The 26,241-nt window shown below is 40.5% G+C and overlaps 1 protein-coding gene across 1 annotated transcript; it reads right to left on the reverse strand.

Annotated features, from left to right (window-relative positions):
• Positions 1 to 902: 902 nt before the first annotated feature.
• LOC145070901 (hikeshi-like protein) lies at positions 903 to 1,916 on the reverse strand. The gene is made up of 2 exons (XM_079017854.1): positions 1,625 to 1,916; positions 903 to 1,545 (listed from the first exon to the last, which is right to left on the reverse strand). The coding sequence occupies exons 1-2, from the start codon at positions 1,725 to 1,727 to the stop codon at positions 1,073 to 1,075; spliced, it is 576 nt and encodes a 191-aa protein (XP_078873980.1). The 5' UTR covers positions 1,728 to 1,916; the 3' UTR covers positions 903 to 1,072.
• Positions 1,917 to 26,241: the final 24,325 nt, after the last annotated feature.

The raw sequence follows: 26,241 nt of genomic DNA on the forward strand, positions 1-26,241 counted from the left end.
GATGTGTTGGTTGTTATGTTTAGATTAGATTGGAAATGGTATATATTAAGCATTTACAAATGTTTAAAATTTTTTAGACATTGTAGACAATCAACTAATAGATGAACATACATTTTCATGTGTTAAAATTATAATTACATTGTTTTTGTAGGATCTTAGGATCCAGATTTTGCAAAACATAAAACAATCTAACGTAGATCTCGATCTTAACAGCCTTGAACAATTGGCCTTCCTCAAATTTTCACAACCTAGTAAGAATACTTTGGTGTTTTAACTTGGCATTGGGGGCTAAAAGTTAACTTCTCCACAAATAGAGTGTTTGGCATTGAGATCTTCGATAAAGTTATCTTCTATAAAATCATTTTGCCTTTCTTTTCTCATACTTAGGGCTTCTATTGTGAGCAAATATGAGATTATCAAAGAACAGTCGTAGACAAATTCCAAGCAAGGCTTTCAAGTTGGAAAGCACAAACTTTATCATTTGACGAAAAAATCACTCTCATTATTATTTTTCTCTTTTCAAAGCACCACTAATTGTTATTGAGATGTTGAAAAAACACATTCATTTAGAAGTGATCATTTTGAGCATATTTATGTTTTTCGTAATAAGTGGTATTATAAGCATATTTTCTAAAAACCAGTATTTTCTCTATCGTATTAATTATTAAAGCACAAGCACACGTGCATCCAAAGACCAAGTTTCATGAAGCTCGAAGTTCTTTCATGGTGATACTAATTGTTAGGCACTACGCCACGACTATACGCACAGAATGCAAGTTCAATCAAAACCCATTAAAGCTATTGTAAAACAATCACACATTGTGTCTCAAAAGGTTATACAATCCAATTTGCAATTTAAAAAGATGATTTTTGTGCCCATTTTGTTCTTGAGAATCAGCACATGTTCAAGTAATACATTGAAATATTATGTTTGAAGAAGATTGCTCACAAATTAAATTAGACTGCCACTAAAACTCAAGCTTTTATGTCACAGACATTTGATCGTACACTTTGAATGCAAAATACAAACATGTTTGACAAAAAAAATAAAGGCAGTGTACCTTAATTCACACTACAAAGCAAATCCCTTCAAGTACTCAGGATCTCGTTTCGCCCGTTCTTGAAACTTTTTAAACCACCGATCCAATATATCCATTGGCACCACCAATTTGCTCCCATCAACTCCACAAAACGATTGCATAAAATTAAACAAATTTTCACCAACCTTCATAGCCAGCCGCTCAATCCTTTTCTCCGCTGCCACATCAAGTGATGGGAGAGAGGCCAGGTCTTCAACGGAAACGCCGATTTTGGCTGAGAGAGGGGCGGCGTCGGGGGCGGTGAGCTGTTTGTGAAGTCCTTCGCCGCCTGGATCGGGCCAGGGAAGGGAGAGGACGGCGGAAGGGCGGGCTAGGGTTACTGCGCCGACGAATTGGAAAGGGGACCCAGGCGATTGGATGTACACAGCTAGGGCTTTGTCAGGTGGAAGAGTGAAATTATTGAGAAGAAAGATGCAGACTTCGCGGATTGAATCATACGCCTCACCTGCAAGTGATGGAATTTGGGGGTTAGTTACTGATAAAAACGATTACTGTGTTTTGTGTGTGTGAACTTTGGACATTACCAACGAATGTGTTCATGTCTAGGAGCCAGTGGAAGGTGTCGATTTGGGTAAAAGTAGAGATGTCCATCGGGAAACTACGATTTGGGAACACGACTCCGAACATCGTTTCTTGATCTCTGTGTTGCGTCAAGATTCTGGAGGTTTTATTTGATGGGATCAAACGAAAGAGTAATTTGAATGTTCGCTTTAGTAGTTTAGTGAATCTGCGAGCTCGTGTCTAATGAGTAATGACACGGCAGCGAAGAAAATCTAGAAGGATCGAGACGACAATGGAAGCTGAAAGCGCGGTCTTGTTAAAATTTGGGGGAAGTTACCTTGGAAAAAAACTGAGTAATCTCCAAAAACATGCTTTGTTAATAATAAATGGGAAATTGAGTAAACTAACTTCTTTGGTGTATTTTTAAAAATAATAAATCATTTAAATAATTCTTACAAAATAACCATTTTTTGGAGAGTGGGCATTTCCTGAATGAACTCGGACTCGTTTTTTGGTGGGCTGGCCCATTAGGTGTCCTTCGGAATAGCTATTGCGGAGTATTTGTACGTATTTTGGATCAAATTTGAATTTCGAATTCCGGAATGTATTCCAAAAAAATCCATATCTCAACTCTCTGATACACTCCGACACGCCACTTTGACTCTCTGATTTTGATTCCAATATCCAACATGTCACCTCGACTCTCTGATTCTTACACGCTAATTCGAAACTCCGACTAAAAATATGGAAGACGATCACTACGACTCGGATGTTTTACGGGTAAGTCATTTAGTTCGACTTAAGATTTTTGTTTATATTTACATCTTCCGGAATGAAATGGCAACGTTCCAGAGTTGCAGTAGAAGATGTCAGTGCATTAGGACAAACTCAAACCTACTTTAGTCGTTTATATAATGTGATTATTCATCAAAAATTAGTGTTTCGGGACAAAACACTGCATTCTTGAATGTGAATAACACCTCCAGAATGAACTGACCACATTTTGGAGTACCAATAAATGATGTCGGTGCATTAGGACCCACCCAAAAGTAGTTTAGTTTTTAAAATATGGTCATTATACATCCAAATCTAATGTTTCGGAAAATAAAATTGCATTCCGGAACTAGTTAGAAACACGAGGAATTGGTCCGGAATACTAATAACTAGTCTGGAATGTTGGTCAATTTGTGTTCTAGAGTTGGTTTATAACAACATTCAACACGACATAGTTTTTAATGTATCCATTACACTATCTTGTAAACCCAAAATCGGTGGGGATATTCTTGCGGCATTCAAAGATAATCCAGCATGCGAGACTATGTTCCGAAATTCTTGTTTTGGGAGGTGGCTAGATATTCCTAAGATGGATAGGGATCCTTTGCTTCTACATTACGTGTTTTGCCACGAAGTTAGCATGGACCCCCGAAGCAAAGTACAGGAAATGTTTTTTGAGATTGAGGGTTATGAACTGTCTTCCGGGAAGAAAGAGTTTTGTCATGTCACCGACTGCCACTTTGGTGACTATTTTTCCAATGGCCGCGTGAAATGTCTTCGTGAAATTAGACGATGTAATGAAGGTGTTTAAACATTCGCTTAGAGGTCGTTTTTTTTAAAACACTTCAGACCACTTTTGTTGCGCGGCGTAGCATACGTGCACCACTTGCCCTCTCACAGCAGTTTGTTTTTTGGAAAACTTCAGACTACAAAACTTATGTTCATGTTCTGTGCGACACAACACTTCACTTGCCTCTTCAAACCTCTTTACTTTTTCATTTATCCAAGTGATTTTTTAAAAATTTGGTATAACTTGATTTTTTTTTTTTTTGAATTTTTTTTTAACTTTGATTTTTTTTAAACTTTGATTTACGGATTTGGTACAATTTTTTTTATAGTTTCCATAATTTTTATAATTTGATTTTTTTTTTTAAAAAGAACTTTGATTTTTTTAAAATTTTTTTACCATTTCTTTTAATAATATTTTCAGTTTTGGTTGCATCTTTTTTAACATGTGTGATTCTTTTACGAATTTTCTAGACATTGTTTGCAATAATTTCTTAATTTTTTTATATTTCTTCTTTTATGTTTTTTAAAATTAGTTTTTTCTAGGAAAAAAAGTAATCGCTTCTTTTACATTTTTTTGGATTTTTTTTAGAAATTTTATATTTTTGTTTTTTACATGTTCTTTTTAATATTATTTCAATGTTTTAAGCCTAGAATTATTAAAAATTCGACGTTGAGAACTATTTTCAATTTGTACAATCGATTTATAGAAATTTCAATTTATTGCAGCTATTTGCAGATGTGTAACACACATAAAATATGGTCCCGAAAGTTTCATTTTTAATTATCAAATAAAACCATAGTTATCAAAACTTTTCGTCAAAACATAAGTCAAGTATCCAAAACATCACAATCATATTTATAAAACAGAATATCCATAAAAAAACATCAAAGTAAACATCTCAAACTAAAACATCATGGTGTGTACAATGCAGTCATCCCGAGCTCTTCCATTTGCTACCAGAAGTATCTGAAACCAAAACTGAAAATTATAAGCACGAAGCTTAGTGAGTTTCCCCAAACTATCACATAACATACACATAATGACATATAAACATATTGTGGGCCCCACCCCTTCGTTGGGCCCCGCCAGGCATCAGTCCCCGCCCGGCATCGAGCAAAGCTCGGTATACATATAAACATATCAACAAATACACATAGAATACTCACATAACATAGACATATAAAAAATCATCGGGCCCCGCCTCGCATCGGACCATAATCTGGAAAGCATATAAACATTCCTCGGGCATTGCCAGGCATCGGACCATAATCCGAAAACATACAAGTACAAACACATGTAAGAATCACGAAGACATCAAGCAAACAAACATTCCTCGGGCACCGCCCAGCATCGGATCGTAATCCTGAAAACATATAAACATACATTGGGCATTGCCCGACATCAGACTTTAGCCCGGAATACATACAATCATAAATACGGGTCGGCATTGGTGCCTTCGACCCGTTCAAATAGGAGAAGAACTCACTTGAATGTTGAATCTCACGTAAGAAACCTTTAACGGTTGTTCTGTTGACTCCCCAAACTATCATTACTAAAATAACACTTAGTGAAAATCCATTAATCAATGACCATTGTACGCCTGACCTAATGACCTAGGCCCAAATCCATACACAAAGGCCCAATCACTAGATAGTCTTCCTAAGCCCATTAGTGGCCCACCAATGGCCTAATTTTCTAAATTGGGTCCAACTCCTCAAATGGGCCTTCCTTTAAGTCGAAACATACTTTTAGCCCAAAATCTGATTTCTAATGACCTAATAAGGCCCAAAGCTAAGGAGTCCAAGAACCGGCCCAAATCAAGGCATGTATATGTGAAGCTCATTCTAACTGAGTGCGTATGGGCGTACTCAGCTGTACACAACGCGTACTGGGTTCATGACCTGTACGTTGCGTGTACTGACTTGTACGTCCAATGTACTCTTCTGTTAAGTCCCTTTTGGTCATTAAGCACTTAATGCTTCCAACAACTGGTCCAAACCACAGATCTGATCTCTACTAGACGTCTTGACCCATAAAGGCATTGACTTGGTGGCTTAGCATGTCCCAAATAAGCCCAAACTCCAAAAATGGCATTCTACTTCCATGAAAGTGACCTTAACTCATGCATGGGTGGATTTTAACCCCAAAAATGGCAACTTTATGATTCTAGAACTCAAATAGCACTGAGAGTGGCAAGTTTAAGCCTAGGAAACGAATTTGGACCATAAAGCTTCATCCTTAGGACCAAAAAGGTTAATAAAACCCAACACAATAGATCTAAGCAAATAAACACCAAGTTCAAAGCTTTATACGTTATATAAATGCCAAATATTGATAAGGTTCTGGATCTATAAGCCTTTGCTCCTTTGATGATGCTTCAACAATGGCCACCTTCCTTCAAAACACCAAGATGCTGTAACATCCATAAAAATTCAAGCCAATTTAAAACTTTTTAAAACATGTAAAACCATTAAGTTATTACAGGTTGTTTTCAAAATAGTTTAAACATCAGAGTATCCCATAATCAAATCATAAAATCATGAAATATGAGGAGCTGTATGATCACGTCTTCGCCTTCCCGCGATCATCAGAGGTACCTGAAACAATAATCCATAAATGTAAGCTCGAATGCTTAGTGAGCAACCCCCAAAATACCAACGCCATACAGATATAACCATATCATATAAACATATAAGCAAACAACATGCATAATGAGCCTTCAGCTTGACTGGACTGCCTCGCAGGCCTTCAGCCTATGTGGACCGCTCTCCGAGCCTTTGGAAAATCTGGACCACCTCGCAGGGCCTACAGCCTAGCCGGATCGTTCATTGGGCCTTCGGCCTGACTGAACCCCTTCGTAGGGCCTTCAGTTTATCCAGACCGCGCTGGGTATGTTAGCCTTCAGCACAAAGCAGGACCGCCTCAACCCAACCCTCAATCAAACAAACATGTGCACATAAATATCATACGCTAGTATATATGACAGTCAAACCGATCTAACAGATCACTAATCATAGCACCATCCTAACTACCAAAATGTAGACCTAATAGATCAATAAGCATAGTACCATCCTATCTACCAGGGTGCATAACTAATAGATCATTAATCCTATCAAACAGTATGCATAATGAGCCTTCAGCCTGACTGGACCGCCTCGTAGGCCTTTCAGCCTATCTGGACCGCTCTCCGAGCCTTCGACACGTCTGGACCGCCTCGCAAGGGCCACAACATATTCGAACCGCTCGCCGATCCTTCGGCCTGACTGGACCGCCTCGCAGGCCTTCAGTCTATCTGGACCACCCTGGGTATGTTGGCCTTCAGTGCAAAGCAGGATTGCATCAACCCAAACATACACATACATATGCCGACATACTCATAACACATAATCAACAACAAACAAGCACAAATCATACATATCATAACAACATACTATAACCAGGATAACAATCCAAAGGGTTTGCCTTGGTGCCTTAGACCCTGTCGATTTAGTGAGGAGAACTCACATGGCACTGCTAAAGTCCCGCGGATAAAACTTCAGCTGCTGGTTGATAGATTCCCGAACTTTCAACATCAAAAAATACCCAATTAATAATTAGGTTCCAAGCCCGAGGTCCAACTCATACCCCAAAGGCCCAAAAGTCAAGTAATGGGCTAAAGCCTAACATATGGCCCGATTTTCCAAATTGGGCCCAGACCTCTACATGGTCTTACCCTAAGGCTCATCCATTCATTCTAGTCCAAACTCTTGGTATTCTAATGGCCCAATATCTCATAATCATCAAGGCCTAATTATAGCCCACCTATGGCCCAATTTTCCAAATTGGGCCCAAGTCCTTCACATGGGCCTTATCCAAAATCCCATCCAATTATTTTGGTCCATTTACTTGTTCTTGGATAGCCCATCAATAGTCCAATCACCAAATCCCAATAGGAAGGCACAACTCCAGGTCCAAGTAAAATTAGGGTTTTCACATGAAATGACAATTAAGGTTAATTGTTCCTACTTAACCCATTAAGGACTTAATCCATTAAGTCCAATATTGCCTTAGGTTAGATTGCCAATGATTATTAATCAATATTCTAAGTTTATTAAATAATTCCAGTGCGGCTCCCGATTAATCCCCAAAATTAGGGTTTCATGACATTAGGGTTTCCAACCCAATACTAGCCCATTAGTCTCATGGTTGGGTTTTTAGGTCAATTAGAGCTTTATTGGGCCCATTAGGGTTAAACAAGTCAAGCACCACCCACTACCACCTCGGGTAGTGGTGGTTAATGACGGCTCACGGCGGCGGCCACCACTTCATGGTGATGGTTATGGTTCTAGTCCATTTTATCCACGCATCCCAAATGAAATCTAAACACAAACAAAGCACACCGCCACGCAACACGACGGCTGGTGGCGGCAGGAGGCGGCAGCCACCACCTCACGGCGGTGGTTATGAGTTTCTTTTCAGTATTCTAATCTCTAATTACATTTTACAATGCTTTAACCCAAAAATAACGCATCCAAATAAAATACACACACAGCCACCTTGTGGTGGCCGACGGTGGCGCATGGCAGCAGTAGGTGGTGGAACGGCGACAGCGGGTGGTGGTGATGAGTTTCCTTCCAGTTCCTGGCCAGGCAAATACCTACACAACATTAACCTTACAAAAAACGGTCATACACACAACCAATCACACACTCAGCCACCTTCGCATGGTGGCTGGTGGCAGCAGAAAAGCATAAACAGCGGCAACCACCATGGTTGGCTGTCATGGTGGCCCTTGCGTTTTCCAGCCGACAACTCACCAACACACCCGCGATAACGACTAAAACACACACACACACTGTCACACCCTAAAACCGGAACGGCGGAAACGTTCGGGGGTGGAGGACGTCATGTCAAGTATCACGAGATATGTATATGGTAAGCAAGTAATGAACAACCATTTCATTTAGAAAGAAAAGTGTTTACAATGTGTGTGTTCACAAAACATAGAAGTCATAAACAAATAACAAAACAAGACTTGAAGCTGTAATGCTCCATCTTCTAAATTCCCAGCACGAGCACCTGTCTAATAGTCTCCTGAAAATACAAGTTATTTGAAAGAGTTGATCAGCAATTAAGCTGGTGAGTTCATAAGATTTTAGTGATGTGAGTAAGTTGTAAAATGTAATTGAAAATGTATATGTAAAAGTGATGTAAGCTGAAAATTTTGTTTTGAAAAGTTCGCCTGTTCCTCTAGAAAATCCTATACTTCCTACTTTAATAAAAGTTAAGTAAAATGACACTACAAGCCTTTCTATGCGTACTAAGTGGGTACAAGTTATATATACTTGGAGTAAATAAACAATTGGTTGTGCGCATCTGCCCTCAACTCACAACCCAATGAGGAATAGTAAGTAGGGCGGATAGCACACATTCCATTGGTTGTTAGATCATTGCCATATATAACCTTGGTGTATTCACTTGTTACTTATGGAGTTATTTGTAATGGTTCCTTTATATCTAATAGAGAGTTCTTTTAAGAAAACCTATATTTCTTATAGTAAAATATTGACTACGGTGATTACTATTATAATAGCTTTGTTTATATTGCTATATATAATATGATATCGGGTAGATAGTTAGTTGGGGGAATCTGCCTTAAGCCCACATCCAACGGGAACAGGACGTCGGGGGAAAACGCACATTTAGCTATCTATCGGATATTAGTTTTATATATAAACATGGTGTATAAACTAAGGTGTTATAGAGTTACCTCACTTAAAGTCTTTAAAACTGTACTGGCTTAATAAAATGGATTAAGCCCTTAACTGGGAAATCGCTAGTTTTGTATACCAAAAGTACTGACTTTGAAAAGTAAGTTTTGTACTAGAATAATTGTGCGTTGACTCTGTATCCTATGAACTGATCCATACCTGGTACCCTTATGATGACTTAATGTACACTAAGCATAGATATATATAGATTTGGGTAGATAATAGATTGGGTGACCTCGGTGTAAGCCCACATCCAATGGGAACAGGACTTACAGCGAAGAGCACACATCCTATTAGCTGTCGGAATCTACTAGCATATATGTATCTTATAGCGTATACATTAAGGAATCATAACGTTAGCATTATGATCCTAACCTTTAAACGTAGCCTTCTACCAAGACTTGACTGTTTTGAAAGTAGCCTTCTACCAAGACTTGATTGTTTTGAAAGTAGCCTTCTACCAAGACTCGACTGTACGACTATTAATAACATTGATACTGGAATTTTATTTCCTTCTGTAATTGTCGTAATGACAGTGTAAGTACTGTAGTATTTGTAATAAGTGACTACTTTAAGTACTATTGTGCCTTATTTGACGGTTAAGGCATAATGTGATGGCTAGATCCTATACTATACGCTCCCTTGTCAAGAGATTCTAGGTGTAACACCCGGATTCCCAGGTATGATGTTTTGTTCTTTTATTTTTGGGTGTTGGGGGGAGACTCGGCGAGTTGGCGTCTAGACTCACCGAGTATGGTCGCGGATTTGTACGCGAGTTCACAGCTGGACTCGGCGAGTTCATGAGTGGACTCGGGAGTCCACGCTGTTTAATGAAACCCTAATTTCCAGGGTTTGAGACCTATTTAAAGGGTCTTAGGGCCGTCATTTGCGGCCACCAACCCCCAGAGAGAAACCCTAAAGAGATCTAGAGCGTTTGTGAGGAAGGAGAGGCCAATCTTGAAATTTTGTGGGTGTTTTTGCAAGAAGGAAGTGTTCAAGTCAAGAGGAGGCTGAAGGAGGTGTGATTTTGGTGGTTTTTGAGCTCATAGAGATTGTATTGAGGTATTATTCTCGGACCTTCTTCAGTTTTTTTGGTGTTGATTCTTAGTGTTAGGGTTTTCTAATGCTTTTAGAGGTTGATTAAGTGGTGTATTTGGTCCCTTCTCGAGTTGTGTTCTGGATCTGGACCCAAAGAGGTCCAGAAACCTTAACCCTTGGAGCTTTATGAGTCATTTTAGGAGTCATGATCTTGGAATGTCATTTTTGGGGCTAAATCACCATTTTGGACCATTTAGATGTTATATGTGTGTCAAGGTCCGAACTTTACGTGATTATCAGGCTTGGGGAGGCCAGATCTATGATTGTATGGAACAGATCTGACCTCAGAAGTTGTTTTGAGTTTGTGCATGGCATGAACTCGCCGAGTCCGAAGAACAGACTCGGCGAGTAGTATGAAGGTTGCCCGTTAATCACTCAGTGAGTGGACTTGTCGAGTTGGGGGAATAACTCGGTGAGTCAGGGAGAGTCAGGGGTCTGAGTTCAAGTTGGAACTTGCCGAGTTGTTCTTGAGACTCGGCGAGTTGAGTCGGGGTGGCCCCACGATTCATGTCAGGTGGAACTCGTCGAGTCAAGGGGAGTACTAGACATGCCAAGAGAGGATCTAAGAGAGTCAGTGGACACGTGCAGACTCGCCGAGTCGCCCTAGTGCACTCGACGAGTCGGGTCAAGTTTGACGGTTGACTTTGTTGACTTTTAGGGTTGAGTACAGTTGTATTTATGAGAGTATTACTTTATGTGATTAGGCGGAGGCTAGATCACACTTCTTCCGAGTCAGATATTTACCGAGACATCGAGGTGAGTCTTCTCACTATATGTTACCTAGAGTGGTACTATGCGATGACCAGAGGGTATTATGTGTTATGTATGAGATTATGTGCTATGTGATATTTGTATGTTGTATGATGATATAGACCGGACCGGAGGGTCCAACGAGCTATGACCGGACCAGAGGGTCCAACGAGCTACGGGACTGGAGGGTCCCGCTGAGACACATAGACCGGAGGATCGTATTATAGCCTCGAGTGGCGTATGTGATGTATGTGGTATTTTGGGGAACTCACTAAGCAATTATGCTTACAGTTGTTGTGTTATGTGTTTCAGGTACTAGTGATGAGCGCGGGAAGGCGCCGGCATGATTCGTACACACGCGCACTGGAGTTTTTGTACAGATTCTGGGGAGATGTTTTGTGACAATAACATTTGATGCAATGTGTTAGACATTATTTTATGAATGAATGAATGTTTTAAAAATGAAAAAATTTATTTTCAAAATTTACGTTGTTACAAGTTGGTATCAGAGCCTTGGTTTGAGGGATTCGGATGCATCTTCAGGCGTATCTGAACTCAAACTGAGGATTTGAGGAAAAGTCTTGATAATGAAGTAAAAATTTTGAAAAGAGTAAAAAGAGTTTTGAGACAAATAGAGCAGAGCCGTGTGTACGATCAGCCATCGCCCGAACGGTGAATCCCCAAAAGTACCCTTACATTATGTGTTATGAGATATGTTATGTTATGCATGCTAGAGTAGGATAGGTATACATATTAGGACTAGAGTGGCTTGATTTGTGATGTCTTAGCCTAGGAGATTTCTACTGCTGAGATGCTTTGAGAGTAGAGTACTTGTAATCCAAGATCCAAGGAGGAGGACTTGGATTGAATACTGATGCGGTGTGGTCAGTAGTATTGGGCCCGTACTACTTGAGACACCGGATCAGTGGGCATTCCAAGTAAGAATCTTTTGGACAACGAAGGACAAGTAGGATTGCGTGATCGAGTATGTGTATGCTCGATCGAGTTTCTGATCATTTTTGTTGTATTTCAGAAGCATCATGGTTGGGACTCGACACACACCTGAGAGCAGTGGTGTCAGCGATGAGGAGATCCGTCGATTGATTCATGAGGAGGTTGCTGCTGCCATCCGGGCTGAGATTCCCGAGATGTTTGGGGACATCAAGACCACGTTGATTGAGACTTTTGATGAGCGGTACACAACATTGACTGAGGCTGCTGCAGCTGCAGCTACTGCTGCTGCCAGACCTCAGGGAGGTGACTCGTAGTTGTTCTGGGAGTTCAGCAACACGAAGCAACCAGAGTTCAATGGGACGCAAGACCCGATTGCCGCTATGAGGTGGATCTCTGACATCGAGGGATTTTTCTATACGTGTTTTGTCCAGAGCACTTGAGGGTTCGGTTCTCCTTGAACCAGCTCCGCCTGGGAGCGAAGGATTGGTGGAAGTTCGTGACGACGAACTTCACTTTGGCTGAGATTTCCGAGGTGACCTGGGAGAGGTTCACCGCTATGTTTATAGAGGAGTATGTTCCCCCGTTGGAGAGGGAACGGTTGATCCAGGAGTTCTTGACCCTCAAGCAGGGTACTGATTTTGTGGCAGTCATCACCAGGAAGTTTCATGAGAGGGCGATGTTTTGCCCTGAGCAGGTGTCGTCTGAGCAGGCTCGTATGAGCCGTTATCTGAGTGTGCTGAGGAGAGATATTCGGGAGTTCGTGGCGAACTCGACTTACCGGACATTTGCTGAGCTCCAGGCAAATGCCCGGAAGAGGGAGATCGAGTTGGAGACTCAGGCCAGGGAGGAGGCCGAGTCTCAGAGGATGGATCGGCAGCTGGCTCAGTCTCAGCTGGCAGCCAAGCGGGCTAGACCCACTTATTCGAGATCTGGGGGCGCGAAGGGTCGCACTTATGGGAAGTGCGGTAAGAGTCACGAGGGGTCATCCAGGGCTGGGGTGTGCTACAAGTGTGGGAAGGAGGGGCATATCGCGAGGGATTTCCCCAAGGGATTTTCGGTTTGCTTTCATTGCTACCAGACCGGCCATCGGAAGGCCGAGTGCCCGCAGCTTCTTCAAGGATCAGCGCAGGGATCTGCGCCTGCTGCTAGGGCTACCGAGGTTCGGCCGGTGAAGGCCGAGGCCCCGAAGGCTCGTGGGAGAGCATTTTAGTTGACCGCGGAGGAGGTCCTCGCGGCGCCCGATATTGTGGATGGTATGTATTCTCTTTTCATCTTTTATTCGAGTTGAGTTTTTATGCTTATATGATGTTATGCGTAGGTACTTTTCTTGTGAGTTCTTTGCCTGCGTTGGTATTATTTGAGTCGGGTGCGAGTCGGTCGTTTGTTTCCGTAACATTTAGTCAACATATTAGTGCCCGTCAATAGGCGTTGGATCGACCACTGCGAGTTTCCATAGCTGATGAGCGAGCAGTGTATGCTTCGGATGTGGTTCGAAGATGTGTCCTTGAGATCTTCGGTGTGGAGTTCCCGATAGATCTGGTTCCGATCGCGATGGGGGACGTATGTGTTATAGTGGGTATGGATTGGATGAGCCGATATGGAGCTGTGATAAACTGCGAGCGTCAATTGGTGACGATTCGAGACCCTAGTGGGGGAGTTCTTACGGTATACGGCGAGGGTACACGTACGGGGTCAGCATTTTGTTCGGCCGCCAGAGGGAGACAGAGTCTACAGCAAGGCTGTAGGGGATTTGTGGCATATGTGATGGATGCGAGGGTTAATTCAGAGAGACCGAAGTCGGTTTATGAGGTTCCGATAGTGCATGAGTTCCCGGATGTGTTTCCATAGGAGTTGTCGGGTGTGCCTCCGGAGAGTCAGGTAGAGTTCGGTATTGCATGAGTTCTGATAGTGCATGAGCTCCCGGAAGCTGCTGGGGAAGGGATTTATCAGGCCGAGCAGTTCACCATGGTGGGCGCCTATTCTTTTTGTCAAGAAGAAGGATGGTTCGCACCGGATGTGCATTGATTAGCGTGAGTTAAATAAGCTAACGGTTAAGAACCGTTACCCTTTGTCGAGGATCGATGATTTGTTCGATCAATTGCAGGGAGCATCTTGGTTCTCCAAGATCGATTTGAGGTATGGTTATCATCAGGTGAGGGTGCGGGAGGAAGACGTCCAGAAGACAGCATTCCGGACTCGTTATGGGCATTACGAGTTCTTGGTAATGCCTTTCGGACTCACCAATGCACCGGCGGTGTTCAGGAATCTCATGAACAGGGTGTGCAGACCGATGTTGGATCGCTCAGTGATCGTGTTCATCGACGACATATTGGTGTATTCGAGATCCCAAGAGCAACATGAGGAGCCTTTGAGGGAGATCCTCGTAGTTATGAGATCGGAGAGGCTTTATGCCAAGTTCTTCAAGTGTGAGTTCTGGCTACGAGAGGTTCAATTTCTGGGGCATCTCGTTAACCAGAATGGGATATTGGTCGATCCGGCCAAGATCGAGGCGGTCATGAGGTGGGAGGTGCCGAGATCACCCACCGAGATCAAGAGTTTTCTAGGTTTGGCCGGCTATTATTGGAGATTTATTAAGGATTTCTCCAAGATCGTCGTGCCACTCACCAAGTTGACCCGGAGGGGTGTTGCATTTTCTTGGGGTCCGGAGCAGACCTCGTTCAAGACACTTCGCCAGAGATTATGCGAAGCCCCAGTGTTAGCCCTTCCAGAAGGGATGGAATATTTTGTGGTATATTGTGATGCATCGATATCCGGATTAGGAGCGGTGCTTATGCAGAGGGGGCATGTGATTGCATATGCATCGAGGCAGCTTAAGCCTCATGAGTCGAGATACCCCACTCATGATTTGGAGTTAGGAGCGGTAGTGTTCGCTCTCAAGAACTGGCGACATTATCTGTATGGGGTTCGGTGTACGATATACACGGACCACAAGAGCTTGAAGTATTTGATGGAGCATCCCAACCTGAATATGCGCCACAGGAGATGGTTGGACGTGGTCAAGGATTATGATTGTGAGATCCTGTACCACCCGGGCAAGGTTAATGTTGTAGCTGATGCATTGAGTCGTAGGGCGGAGGGCGCCCCATTTTGAGATGTCTGTTTGAGATTGACAGTGATGACCCCGGTGCTGGATGCTATTCGTGGGGCCCAGGTTGAGGCTGTGAAGCCAGAAAGCCAGAAGAGAGAGCGAGTTGTCGGGTTAGTATCGGAATTGGTTACCGATAGCCGGGGGCTTATGACATTTCAGGGTCGGATTTGGGTACCGTCCATGGGCAGCACGCGTACCATTTTGATGGAAGAGGCTCATCGATCGAAATTCTCGATCCATCCCGGGGCCACTAAGATGTATTTGGACCTGAAAAAGGATTATTGGTGGCCCTGTATGAAGAGGGATGTCGCATGGTTTGTAGAGAGGTGCTTGACCTGTCGCAGGGTGAAGGCCGAGCACCAACGTCCACATGGTAAGCTACAACCATTAAAGATTCCCGAATGGAAATAGGAACAAATTACCATGGATTTCATCACCAAATTGCCAAGGACCGCGAGGGGTGTCGATGCAATTTGGGTGATTGTGGACAGATTGGTGAAGAGTGCTCACTTCCTGGCCATCAGTGAGAGCTCTTCCGCGGAGAAGTTGGCAGAGACGTACGTGAGAGAGGTGGTATCGCGGCATGGAGTGCCGATCTCGATCGTCTCAGATCGAGATGTACGTTTCACTTCTAGATTCTGGAAGAAATTTCATGAGGAATTGGGTACGAAGCTGCATTTTAGTACCGCATATCACCCACAGACTGATGGGCAGAGTGAGCGGACAATCCAGACGCTCGAGGACATGCTCCGGGCATGTGTGTTGGATTTCGGCAGGAGTTCGGACACGTATTTTCCCTTGGCGGAGTTTTCTTATAACAACAGCCATCATTCGAGCATTGGCATGCCGCCCTTTGAGCTATTGTATGGGAGGAGGTGTCGAACCCCTATTTGCTGGGGAGAAGTAGGGCAGCGTGTGATGGGCAGCACTGAGATTGTGCTTCAAAGGACAGAGCAGATCCAGCAGGTCAGGCAAAGGTTGTGGACCGCTCAGAGTCGTCAGAAGAGTTATGCGGACAGACGTCGGTCCGAGCTTGAGTTTCAGGTCGGCGACTTCGTGCTCCTGAAGGTCTCTCCTTGGAAAGGAGTGATCCGATTCAGGAAGAGGGGCAAGTTAGGGCCCCGATATATTGGTCCTTTCAGGGTGATCGCGAGGGTAGGCAGGGTAGCCTATCGTTTGGAGTTGCCAGCAGAGTTGGTTCAGATTCATGACACTTTCCATGTATCGCAGTTGTGAAAGTGTATAGCCGACGAGTCGGCAGTGGTGCCATTAGAAGATATTCAGGTGGATGCGAGCCTGAATTATGTTGAGAGACCGGCGGCGATCAGGGATCAGAAGATCAAGGTTTTGAGGAACAAGGAAGTGCCATTGGTGCAGGTCCAGTGGCAACATCGGAAAGGGTCAGAGTTGACTTGGGAACCGGAGGGTGAGATGCGGGAGCAGCATCTGGAGCTGTTTGCAGAGTGAGACTGCGAGGGCGAAGTCTGATTCTAGTGGGGGAGAATTGTAACACCCGGATTCCCAGGTATGATGTTTTGTTCTTTTATTTTTGGGTGTTAGGGGGAGACTCGGCGAGTTGGTGTCTAGACTCGCCGAGTATGGTCGCGGATTTGTACGCGAGTTCACAGCTGGACTCGGCGAGTCCACGCTGTCTAATGAAACCCTAATTTCCAAGGTTTGAGACCTATTTAAAGGGTCTTAGGGCCGTCATTTGCGGCCACCAACCCCCAGAGAGAAACCCTAAAGAGATCTAGAGCGTTTGTGAGGAAGGAGAGGTCAGTCTTGAACTTGTGTGGGTGTTTTTGCAAGAAGGAAGTGTTCAAGTCAAGAGGTGGCTGAAGGAGGTGTGATTTTGGTGGTTTTTGAGCTCATAGAGATTGTATTGAGGTATTATTCTCGGGCCTTCTTCAGTTTTTGGTGTTGATTCTTAGTGTTAGGGTTTTCTAACGCTTTTAGAGGTTGATTAAGTGGTGTATTTGGTCCCTTCTCGAGTTGTGTTCTGGATCTGGACCCAAAGAGGTCCAGAAACCTTAACCCTTGGAGCTTTATGAGTCATTTTAGGAGTCATGATCTTGGAATGTCATTTTTGGGGCTAAATCACCATTTTGGACCATTTAGATGTTATATGTGTGTCAAGGTCCAAACTTTACGTGATTATCAGGCTTGGGGAGGCTAGATCTATGATTGTATGGAACAGATCTGACCTCAGAAGTTGTTTTGAGTTTGTGCATGGCATGAACTCGCCGAGTCCGAAGAACAGACTCGGCGAGTAGTATGAAGGTTGCCTGTTAATGACTCAGTGAGTGGACTTGTCGAGTTGGGGGAATGACTCGGTGAGTCAAGGAGAGTCAGGGGTCTGAGTTCAAGTTGGAACTCGCCGAGTTGTTCTTGAGACTCGGCGAGTTGAGTCGGGGTGGCCCCACGATTCTTGCCAGGTGGAACTCGTCGAGTCAAGGGGAGTACTCGACATGCCAAGAGAGGATCTAAGAGAGTCAGTGGACACGTGCAGACTCGCCGAGTCGCCCTACTGCACTCGGCGAGTCGGGTCAAGTTTGACGGTTGGCTTTGTTGACTTTTAGGGCTGAGTACGGTTGTATTTATGAGAGTATTACTTTATGTGATTAGGCGGAGGCTAGATCACACTTCTTTCGAGTCAGATATTTACCGAGACATCGAGGTGAGTCTTCTCACTATACGTTACCTAGAGTGGTACTATGCGATGACCAGAGGGTCTTATGTGTTATGTATGAGATTATGTGCTATGTGATATTTGTATGTTGTATGATGATATAGACTGTACCGGAGGGTCCAACGAGCTATGACCGGACCAGAGGGTCCAACGAGCTACGGGACTGGAGGGTCCCGTTGAGACACATCGACCGAAGGGTCTTATTATAGCCTCGAGTGGCGTATGTGATGTATGTGGTATTTTGGGGAACTCACTAAGCATTTATGCTTATAGTTGTTGTGTTATGTGATGGGTTTTGGCTATAAGAACATCCTATGTGCTCATACAAACCCTAATGCTTGGATCTAGGTTTCTCTATTGTACATGCAAGTTATCCAAGACTATAAACCCTAATTCTAGCATACAAGTAATCATATTAACATAAGAATGGGTTTAAGATGTTACCTTGATTGTTATGTAGCAATAACAATCCCAATTCCTCCTTGTATTGGCTTTTGGAAGCTTGGAGTCACAAGTGTCACTCCTCTAATGGTTCACAAACACCATAAGCAAGAGGATGAAGAGGAGAGAGGATGGAGGCTGCCCAAAAACGTCTACAAACCCTAGAGAAGTCTTAGCCACGTTTTTGGGTCATAAGGGATCCATATATATAGGAGGCAATTAGGGTTATCTAACAAGGAAACCCTAATTTGGATGCTTAAGCCCTAAGCAACCCATGGATCCCTTTCCTCAAGGCCTTGGACGATTTCATATGGGCTTCCCCCATAGAATTCGTCCACCTTATAATATAAGGTAATCCATGGCCCAAATTACAATTATCTTATAATTACAATTCCAGTCCCTTAAGTTTAAATAATCTCTTTTAGTCACAAAACTAATTACCAATTAATTATTGACTAATATTAATTAAACAATATGATTTCTCCTTTAATATATTATTCCCATAATATATTAATAAATCATATTTAATCCTTTCTCTCCATAATTCATCCTATCAAGTTGCTTTGGTGAAGGCAACCCAAAAGGACCATGCACCATCGGGTCAAGTACATACAAAAATAGTTATGGACTTAGACATTAATCCAACAGTCTCCTACTTGGATAAGTCTAATAACTATTATGCGTATGACTTCAGATCCTGATCTGCAATCGTAGCTTTCAAAAGCCGCTGTCAACTCTGATCCTATCAGATACGCGTGTCCTTAGATAAGGGATCATATATTCCTCCATTCTAGATATCATATGAGATATGATTTCAAATCATTCTATTTGTACTATATCTCGATTTCCGATTTATGACGACTGACTAATTGAACAAATCAAATTAGCCCTAGCCCGGCCGAGCATTTACGTTTGTCATCACTAAATCATCGAGGGGCCCAAAGATATCGTTTTTATCCTACTTTGGATAAAAGGAACGGATAAACTTTGATACAATGCTTGCTTGCACTCACTCACCGAATCACACACAACAATATGTTTTATAACACCAAGTTACTAGTGCATTTACATATTATCAATGTGCAACCGATTTGCAAGGTACAACTCACACATCTCGGTTCAAGAATATAAGATGTTATCGTCTCACCAATCACTCGTGATACAATTCATGGAGTGATCCAAGTGAACGTGGGTTTAATCTAATGCTCAAATCATATTCGTAAGCACTCATGAACGTTGCAGCAAACATTTGCTTATGTCTAATACTCTTCTAGACAATCCACACACCAATTCACGACAGTCTTCATTCATACCTACTTCCAACATATGAACGACTGTGGCCCGTTCGAATAATTTAACTGTTCTTAACCAATTAAAGTATTCAGGAAGTCAAAACATGCAAATGTGAAACACAAGAATAATACTAATCTCATATGGCCTCAAACCTTTGAGTATAAATAAAACACCTTTTATTTATCACCATATCGATTACTCATTATTTGTCGTTTCGGGTAATCAACTTCTTACTTGAATTATTACACTTGTCCCATGCTCCTAGCATGCACACAATGTTTACCTATGGTTCTTACTTTGTGAAATAAATCAAATTGAAAACATTTCCAATCATTCTCATTTCACAACTCCAAATCCTTTTTCCATAAGTGAAAGAATATCAAATTCTTGCTACTTATAGAATATGCTAGATTCTAACATTCTATGCAACCTATCCTTTCGTAATGTCACTGCACCAAAGTCACAAAGACTATTGCCAATGATATTACAAAGTCTTCTATCGGAGATTGTTACAAGACAATTCCTTAGATATGATGTCTCTCACTCAAAGTACATTCCTTTGAACATCCTTTTGCATAAAGGTTACTAATCTAGTCATAGATTTTTCAATATTCAATTTCTAATATGGATACATTTCCATATTTTCCATATGACAACTTATTCTTAATAGAATCTTATCTATTCATAATAATGTCGATATGGTCCATCCAATATGGAAACATTTCCATATTTTCCATATGACAACTCATTCTTAATAGAATCTTTTCTATTCACAATAATGTCGATATGGTCCATTCAATACCATGCTTCCAACTACTCACAAGCAACCAATCCTCGTCGAACTTTGGATTGTCCTTTGATAGTTGTTTAATTATTTTAGTCAAAACCGATTCTAGTCCCTTTTCCCTCTAAATGCGCTAGACATTAGGAAAATTTTAGAATGGTCAAATATTAAAGCATTTGCAATCGATCCTATACCCGAAGCGTATGGGACACGACGCATGATGTTTTATTTGTTATGTTCTCAAAATTCGAATTGTGAAGAGGAATGCCGTAATCATAATCGAAATTTTAAGAACACACTATGTACCTTTGACTAAATTTTATTAACATTTCTCAACCTAAGCCTTTAGATTTGAAATGAAGCATAATATTCTCTCCCTTAATTATAGCAAAACAACTTTACAACCCTTACTACTTTGCAAGGTATAACTCTTGTTTTCTATAATTAATATTCCCAACTTGCAATACATGCCTTAATAATCATACAATAATAACATTTATGCTCCCACTATCATGATGATTATTATAAAACATAACACTTATGCTCCCACTAGCTTCGACATGTATTCATAAACATCTTAACTTTCAGAAAAACAATACTTATTGAATTTCTTAAGTTCATGTTTCTAATACTTAGTGCTTTGATAATCTTTTATCAAGGCTTCTTATACACTTTTGCCTTAGATAGTTCATATGTGTGTCTTAAACAATTAAGACTAATTGCCAAACCTCACAATTCAAATTATGGAAAGGGATACCGTAACCATAATGGAATTCGAGAATGCAATTTTACAACCACTATCTTCTTAAAATCTTTCTTAGTGAAAGCATTTCCTCACAATCATTTTCATGAAGGAGGAAATCTTATGACACTTAGATTTAAACGGTGTATGTGTTCCTATCCATGTAAATTTGTTAAAACCAAGGTTTACGACAAATTCAAACTCATATGGACTGAACTTTCTTAATCTTGATTTCTTGCCTTATGGTAGCACAGCTGCCCACCATGTCTTCCAAGTAGTTAAGCAGCTCACCTTTTCCTAACAATGTACTTTTCATGGATCAAGGTGCCTGCCTTTTATGCGTTCAAATGAGAACTCATAGAACTCACATGCATAATTAACTTAATTGGAACAGCACATAAACAAAATAATGTCAACACGATAGGTTGTAAACCTCAACTCGTGTGCTAGTGATGATCGATAAGGTTTATTTGATTTGTTCTTGAAACCTTTCAAGACAATTAAGACTCCCACTGACTCCTTGACATATAAGATTCTCTTGTCAATAACCATTTCTTGACAAACAAATATTCAAGAGTTAGTGTAGCTTTTATCAAAACACTTCATAAATTGGTCCTAGTTGGTCTTTGTCTTATCCAAGACATCACAACTTTCCACATTTGATGAATGTTATAAACCTTCTTAATACATTTTCACTCAATGTCACAATCTTAACTTTAAGACTTGTTTTGGAACGAAGTATGATTGACTTCTTGATTTAACCATTTCTTCAATTCTTGATTCCTCTTCTTAGACATACAATTGAACTAAGACTCACTTAGAGGATCAATTGAGATATGGTTCTTAATCATTAAGACTTATCATAGAGCATAAAAGGTACTCTCCCTTCTTCTCAGAATGGAGAAACTTTTATCTTTCTGCCTACTTGATTCTTCTTATTCGTTCTGCTATTGATTTAAACATTTACAATCAATTCATAATTACACTTAATCTTATAAGTATAATCATATTTACTAAAACTTTAGTAAATCATGACGAATATCTTTTTTTTTTACTCTTATGGTGGATTTGATCAACACACAACTTTGTGTACTCGATCCCCTAGTCCTTCACTTGACACTTTGTCAACGAATTAGTCTAATTTCCAAATATGAAATTTCTCATTCATCGCGCAACCAAGTTGCATGATTCCAAGTTTCTATCCAATTGAAACTTGGGCGATGAGAAACTCTCCTTATTTGGTAAATTTTCGACATTTCCATAACTAAGAATCAAATCCATTATTGCTAATAATAGAAACATCCAAACATCAATTTTTCATATATGCCATTGCAAGGATAAATATAAAATCAAAATTTATTTTATTGCGGAAAAATTTTCTCCTTACAATGCAATTCATTGAAAAACTATGTTAATACATATTTCTAATTCTAACTCTAAGTAGTGGTTCAAACTCTAATCTTCAAGTAATGCGATCGAAATCCATTTCTTCACGGTTAGATTCTGCTCACTTCTTCCCTTAAGCTTCCTCTATTTTCTTTGATTCTACAAAACATCAATTGTAATCTTATCACATTATGTATTAAGAATCTAGAATAGGAGCTTAAAAGAGTTAGTCAATGGATTTTACCTAAAGCAGAGCCATACGTTTTGACTCTCCCATCTCTTAGATCTCTTAGATAAATAGGGCAGCTTCGTCTCCAATGCCCCTTCTCTTGGCAATAAAAGCAAATTGACTCTTTTGGAATAGGACATGGAACTACTTCAGACATTGCCTTTCTCTTATGATCAAACCTTTTGATCATAGCAAGTCTTTCGTTGCCATTGTCTATATCCATAGAGGTCTTGAAGGAAGATTCACCAATCAACTTTGCTTTTCTATTGCGCCAAACCATTGCAGATTCAACAGCAATAAGCATATAGGTGAGATCTATAAAGGTCACGTCGCAATTCATCATATAGTACTCTCTTACGAACTCACTATACGAATTAGGAAGTGACTGAAGAACCCAATCAACAGCCATCTCCTCACAGACAACGGATCCCAACATTCTTAACCTATCAATGTGTGACTTCATCCCTAGGACGTGTGCACACACCGACTTTCCTTCTTTATGTTTACTTGCCAAAAGGGCTTGAGTGAGCTTGAAATTTTCAAGCCTTCGAACTTGTGGGTTACGGAGAATATTTGGAGGAGGAGGAGGAAGTGAAGCATGACCTCTTGTTCCTCGATCGAATCGTGGAATATCATCTTCATGTGGAATGCTTGTTCCACGGGATTTGGGAAAACCATAGTTGTCGAACTTTGACATCTTCAAAACGGGAGAAAAACGAATTCAAGTTAGTTGATAGATTGAGTCCTTAGTAAATCACCCAAATGAGATACTAAGGCTAGGACCCAACACAATATTCCAAAACTCGGGAGAGGGATGTCGTAACCCTAATTGCAGAATATTTGAAGGTAAGTGAATGACGATTCACTAATTTCCACCACGAAAAACGAAAAAGAAATTTAAGTTTTAAATCTATGAAAACTCCTAGATCCTTTGAGATTCATTGAACTTTCAATGGCATGTTTAAATCTCGACATGCCCCTCTTGTTTGTGACTGAGATGCTGAGGATCACAAAGTGGGTGTGAATAACCATGCAAACTATATGGTGCCCCCACATGTTATAGTCACCTATTCGATGTTCCGGTAAACCACACGCGCTTCACCGAACTATGACAAACATTGAGTCACCCTTTGCTACCTTTGCTTAGAACCATTTAGTGTGCCGGTAAACCACACACGCTCCACTAACGTCTTCTCAAGGGCACAAAGTGTAATTTCATGGATTTGAATCAATTCACTTTTGCCTAAGTAACTAAGATTGGGAATTTTATGAAAACATTTAGTTACTTTTATACTTCATTATACTTATAATGGAAGGATTTGTCCTATCCTACCCGTTCGGCTAACGACCCTCCACTAGTCAAGAGTGCGGTGGGTAAGAGTGGATACCCATTCAATCGCCATTTTATAGACAATTTCCTTAAACACCCCTTATAGACCAGCTTCGTGAATGAGGCCTACTAATGGTAAGACTGACTTTTACTCATACATATATATAATGTTAGACTTTTAATGTTATATATATAGTATAGGGTGTATTTTACACTTTTAAAATACTAGGTGGTCTAATTTAACAATTATACTTTTAATTCAATTAAATTGTAAACCTAAACTTTTTATGGATTTATTAAACTTCTTTTAATTATACACCTTAATTAATTAATAAAACCATAAGGGTGTGATTTGAACTTTTTCAAAACAATACTAGAGTTTTTAGAATTTAACATTCCTAATTAAACTTTTAATCAACTTTTAAATTCCAAAACTTGAGGGCAAGTTTTTGAAGCATTTCAAAACATTAGGGTTTAGAATTTAAATATACATCAAATTAAACTATTAATCCAAAATTTTAAATTCCAAAACTTGAGGGCAAGTTTTGAAACCTTTTCCAAAACATTAGGGTTTTAACTATTTAAATTTCAAAACAACAAAACTTTTGGGTTCAAATTTAAACTATAAAACCTAAAGGGGAAAATATGAAACATTTCAAAACACAAGGATCAAATAACAAATAATCTAAATTAACAATTAATCACATAATTATCCATATTTGATTTATTTAATGATTTCTTGCAAAACAATTTACCAATTTAATCAAAATAATTAATCAATTATCACATAAGGAAACAAATATTTTATTAATTGATAAATATCTTCAATTAGATCAAGAATATACTCATATATATCAAAAAATCGGATTTATATTGATCTAATGTGATAAGGCAACTTTCCATAAGCAAAAACAGCAAGAAATCGCGAAGATAGTCCCATCTGACGAGTTGACTCGTCGAGTTAAGCATGGACTCGTCGAGTCAGCATGGACTCGGCGAGTTCAGCTATGGACTCGGCGAGTCCAGCCTCCAGAAACCAAAAAAACGAATTTTTCAAACATATAATGCATCAATACAATAGAAACCAGTCTAGGCTCTGATACCACTGATGGGTTTTGGCTATAAGAACATCCTATGTGCTCATACAAACCCCAATGCTTAGATCTAGGTTTCTCTATTGTACATGCAAGTTATCCAAGACTATAAACCCTAATTCTAGCATACAAGTAATCATATTAACATAAGAATGGGTTTAAGATGTTACCTTCATTGTTATGTAGCAATAACAATCCCAATTCCTCCTTTTATTGGCTTTTGGAAGCTTAGAGTCACAAGTGTCACTCCTTTAATGGTTCACAAACACCATAAGCAAGAGGATGAAGAGGAGAGAGGATGGAGGCTGCCCAAAAATGTCTACAAACCCTAGAGAAGTCTTAACCACGTTTTTGGGTCATAAGGGATCCATATATATAGGAGGCAATTAGGGTTATCTAACAAGGAAACCCTAATTTGGATGCTTAAGCCCTAAGCAACCCATGGAGCCCTTTCCTCAAGGCCTTGGACGATTTCATATGGGCTTCCCCCATAGAATTCGTCCACCTTATAATATAAGGTAATCCATGGCCCAAATTACAATTATCTTATAATTACAATTCCAGTCCCTTAAGTTTAAATAATCTCTTTTAGTCACAAAACTAATTACCAATTAATTATTGACTAATATTAATTAAACAATATGATTTCTCCTTTAATATATTATTCTCATAATATATTAATAAATCATATTTAATCATTTCTCTCCATAATTCATCCTATCAAGTTGCTTTGGTGAAGGCAACCCAAAAGGACCATGCACCATCGGGTCAAGTACATACCAAAATAGTTAAGGACTTAGACACTAATCCAACATTATGTGTTTCAGGTACTAGTGATGAGCGCGGGAAGGCGCCGACATGATTCGTACACACGTGCATTGGAGTTTTTGTAGAGATTCTGGGGAGATGTTTTGTGACAATAACATTTGATGCAATGTGTTAGACATTATTTTATGAATGAATGAATGTTTTAAAAATGAAAAAAGTTATTTTGAAAATTTACGTTGTTACAAGTTGGTATCAGAGCCTTGGTTTAAGGGATTTGGATGCATCTTCAGGCGTATCTGAACTCAAATTGAGGATTTGAGGAAAAGTCTTGATAATGAAGTAAAACTTTTGAAAAGAGTAAAAAGAGTTTTGAGACAAACAGAGCAGAGTCGTGTGTACGATCAGCCATCGCCTGAACGGTGAATCCCCAAAAGTACCCTTACATTATGTGTTATGAGATATGTTATGTTATGCATGCTAGAGTAGGATAGGTATACATATTAGGACTAGAGTGGATTGATTTGTGATGTCTTAGCCTAGGAGATTTCTACTGCTGAGATGCTTTGAGAGTAGAGTACTTGTAATCCAAGATCCAAGGAGGAGGACTTGGATTGAATACTGATGCGGTGTGGTCAGTAGTATTGGGCCCGTACTACTTG

This window comes from Lactuca serriola, chromosome 8 (genome assembly GCF_051521515.1).
Source record: "Lactuca serriola cultivar US96UC23 chromosome 8, Lser_US96UC23_V15, whole genome shotgun sequence".
Lineage (NCBI taxonomy): Eukaryota > Viridiplantae > Streptophyta > Magnoliopsida > Asterales > Asteraceae > Lactuca > Lactuca serriola.